This window comes from Spinacia oleracea, chromosome 2, assembly GCF_020520425.1.
Source record: "Spinacia oleracea cultivar Varoflay chromosome 2, BTI_SOV_V1, whole genome shotgun sequence".
Classification (NCBI taxonomy): Eukaryota; Viridiplantae; Streptophyta; class Magnoliopsida; order Caryophyllales; family Amaranthaceae; genus Spinacia; species Spinacia oleracea.
This window is the reverse complement of record NC_079488.1, coordinates 57,034,116-57,038,499: the sequence shown is the minus strand read 5'-3', so window position 1 is coordinate 57,038,499 and position 4,384 is coordinate 57,034,116. Positions and strand designations below refer to the sequence as shown.

At 37.9% G+C, this 4,384-nt stretch overlaps 1 protein-coding gene across 1 annotated transcript; it reads right to left on the bottom strand.

The window, feature by feature from the left end:
• Positions 1 to 247: 247 nt before the first annotated feature.
• Positions 248 to 3,499, bottom strand: LOC130467435 (uncharacterized). The gene has a single exon (XM_056835941.1). The coding sequence runs from the start codon at positions 3,497 to 3,499 to the stop codon at positions 248 to 250; it is 3,252 nt and encodes a 1,083-aa protein (XP_056691919.1).
• Between the last annotated feature and the right edge of the window lie 885 nt (positions 3,500 to 4,384).

Genomic DNA, 4,384 nt, shown 5'->3' with positions numbered 1-4,384 from the left:
AAATCAAAGTCAGTTGGTTAGTTTTATGCAAAAACAATCAGATTTTAAAAAAGGAAGGAAAACAGGTTCTAATCAGTTAGTTTTATGCAAAAACAATCGATTGGTCCTTTTATGCGACAATCAGATTCTAATACGTTGGTTAGTTTTATGCAAAAACAATCAATTGGTCCTTTTATGCCACAATCAGATTCTAATCAGTTGGTTAGTTTTATGCAAAAACAATCATATTCTACACGATATTTACATTTTAATTAGAACGCTTTCGCTTTCGCTTTAGCTTGACTCCCTTGCTATTCTTTTGTTCTTCAACCCATGTACCCTCGTTATGGTCATCTCTCACATACATCGAGGAATCATCAGCATTATCATCATCATCATCACCCCGAACTTGTACATTTCTTCTTCCCAAAGAACTAGCCTCCAACATAGTATCATCTAAACAATCACCAGTGGCATCGATGGAAAAGAAGGCAACTCGAGACCTTGGTGTGATGACTGCTGCCATTCTCTTATCAGAGGGGTCATTCATATAAAAAATCTGCCTAGCTTGATTAGCTAATATAAAAGGATCCTCTTTGTGACCGGTCTTTTTAAGATTGACAAATATTTGCCCTAAGCTACTTTCTACAACTCCGTTACTGTCAAACCATTGGCATTTGAAAACAGGAATCGAAAACTTAGAGTAATGCAACTCCCAAATCTCTTCAATGACTCCATAGTATCGCATTGTAGCACAAACCGGATTCTTATCTTTCGCACTAGCAAAATGAATAGCTTCAGATTCCAAAGTAACCCCACTGTTTTGCATAGTACTAATATCATCTTGAAACCTGGTGTAAAAAGTGCAGCCATTAATAACATATCCAGAATAGTAAGTTGCACTAAAGTTGGGTCCAAATGCTAAACTCTTAACTCGATCAGAAACTACTACTGAAGGGTCCTCAAGTTCCCTGATTACTTCATCTATGAACCAAACAATGAATGACTTGCTTTGTTTTTCAGCTAAGGATTTCGGATTCGCCCTTGGATTGTACTTCCTCAAGTGTCTCATGTGTCTTTCGACATATGGTGCAACTTCATCCTCATTCTGCAGAATATATGAATGTGCCTTGTGCCAGTTTTCATAAGACATATCAAGTTGTTTACGACCTAGGGTCCCATGACCATCCATTCTTCCACTATGCCGAGATACAGGAAGTCCTATCTTCATTGCATTTACCATAAATTCACTAACATATGCGACTACTTCTTCGTAGAAAAGTTTTTCGGCAATACAACCCTCAGGCCGATAAGCATTTGTAACATATCCCTGGTACGTTCTCATTTGCCTTTCAAAAGCCCATTGAACTCTCAAATATACAGGACCACAATATCTTATCTCTCTTACTAGGTGAACCGTCAAATGAACCATGATATCGAAAAACGATGGAGGAAAGTACATCTCTAATTGGCATAAAATTATAATAATATCTTCCTCCAAAGCTTTCAAATCTTTAGGATCAATGACTTTACTATAAATTGCATTAAAAAACAAACAAAGTCTGATAATGGCATGTCGAACATTTTTAGGCAAAATTGAACGAATAGCCACGGGTAATAATTGTTGCATTAGGACATGACAATCATGAGACTTAAGGCCCACAAGCTTCAAGGTATCCATGTTTACAAGGCTACGAATGTTAGAAGAATACCCCTGTGGCACTTTAACTCCTGCCAAGCTCTCACATAACTCGATTTTCTCTTTCCTAGACAGTGTATACGCAGCAGGAGGCAAGTATTTTCGACCACTCTCCTTCTCAACAACATGGAGTTCCTGTCTGATCCCAAGTGTCTCTAAGTCAGCTCTAGATTTCGGGCCATCTTTAGTCTTCCCAGGGATATTCAATAATGTACCAATTAGACTATCACACACATTCTTCTCAATATGCATCACATCAAGAGAATGTCTCACGAAAAGAAATCTCCAATATGGCAAGCTCCACAATTTTGAACACTTCTTAAACCCTTGCTTAGAAAGAAAATTTCGATGTTTCTTCCCAAATGTGATCTGGATATCTTTTATCTTCTCAAACACCTCTACACCAGACATGATCTTTGGACGCTCTCCAAATTCTTGTTTCCCATTGAAGGCCTTTTTCATGTAACGATAGTGATGATCACATGGCAGAAATACACGATGACTATCAAACACATGCTTCCCTGATCCGTTCAACCAATGTCCCGGAAATTGCTCCATACATAAGGGGCATGCTGCCTTCCCTTTCACTGTATACCCAGACAAATTACCATATGCCGGAAAATCTTGAATAGTGCAGAACAACATTGCTTTCAAATTAAATTTCTCATTTCGATATGCATCAAACACTTCTACACCTGTTTCCCAAAGCATCTTCAAATCGTCGATCAGAGGAGCCAAATACACGTCGATGTCATTACCAGGCTGTCTTGGACCAGAAATTAGCAATGATAACATCATATACCTTCTTTTCATGCAAAGTGTGGGAGATAAGTTGTAGGTAATCAAAACAACAGGCCAAGTACTATAAGTGCTACTCAAGGAGCCAAATGGATTGAACCCATCAGTAGACAAAGCAAGGCGTAGATTACGCTTTTCTTTGGCAAACTCGGGGAATTTCCCATCAATAAACCTCCATTGTGGTGAGTCAGCGGGGTGCCTAAGAAATCCATCATCTTCTCGACTATCAAAATGCCATGTCAACTTCTCGGCATCTCTCGCATTAGAAAATAGCCTTTTAAACCTCGGTATTATTGGAAAATACCATAATACCTTAGCAGGGACTCGTCCTTCCTCTTTCTTGTACCTCGAGGCATTACAAACTGAGCAACTCTCTAATGACTCATTTTGATTTCTATACAACATGCAATCGTTAGGGCAAGCATGAATTTTCTCATAAGGTAAACCCATAAGGCTTAATGTCTTTTTTGCCTCATATGTACGACTTGGAAGGACATTATCATCTGGAAGCATATCTTTGAACACATCCAGTATCAAATTAAAGTCTATATCAGTCAAACCCTGGCTCGCCTTCACGTTATACAACCTTATTATTGCAGACAACCTTGTATACTTAGTGCAGCCTTCATAGAGAGGCTTTTCGGAGTCATTTAGCAAGCTCTCAAATGTGAAAGGGTCTTCATCAAAAGCTTCCTCAACTTGATGAAGCATTTCCTCTAACCTATCTCCCTCATTCGTATTATGACCTTCACAAACATTAGCCTCAGAGTTACCGACCGTTGTTTCGTCCCTGCATTCGCCGTGCCAAATCCAACATGTATATGTTTTATCAAATGCCCATTTAGATAAATGATTAAGAATTTCTCCGGGTCTCTTATGCAGGAAATTATAGCACATGATACAAGGACAACGTAGCTTGGAGCGGCCTCCACCATTCTTAACAGCAAACTTAATGAATTCCCTTACACCTGCTTGATATTCTGGGTCACTCGGAATTTTTGTTGAAATCCAACTTCGATCCATTTCTATTTTCTATACACCAACCATTGGAAATGAAAACATATTGTAAAGTATAGTCACGCATGTTAGACTTTCACTAATATACACTTATTGTACCGTACTAGGTCAACATAAATTTTAAAAGTAATTTGGCACATAAATTAACACAAACAACTAATAAGAAACAATCTGTAAAACTAGCTATTAAAAAAATAATCTAGAAACTTGAATATAATTTTTTTAGCAGACTAGACTAGACAACTTACAGTAAGGTACCCAGGGAAGCCAACAGAAGGAATATGAGAGTGAATTTCCAAGCACATACAGTTTCGAATGACAAAAATGGAGAAAAAGAAAGATGTTACCCCATTCAACACTCTGCCAGGTGTATAGGGTAATGTGTACTCCTACTTGCACATCTATCCCTATCCATACAAAAATGTTTTAATCTGTGATTTTCTTTAATTCCTCAAAGATGGTTAAATTATTTCATCATTAGTAGAAAAAGATACAGCAGCACTCTAAACCAACCAGATAGAAGAAAGCAACCAAAACCTAAAGATATCATGCTCTACGTTCCAAGATTATTGGACTCGACGTTCGTCTCAGACTATTGGACTGTGTTCCCTGGTTCGATACTTGATACTCAGAAATAAGAAAACTTGACACTTAAATAGAAACATGAACACCAAAGATAGAAGGTCAGAAGGTGTGCCTTGACACTTAAACTACAAAATAAGAAAACCTAAATAAAAATTGAGTCTGTAGACTCTGTACTGGGCGCACACCATGAATACCAAAGATCAATTCAGTGTGTCACTCATGCCAAGAAACTCTACAAAAACAATATTCAACCAACCATGGCGAAACACTTTCAACATGAACTAGAAAACCAATAAAATTTCAGAA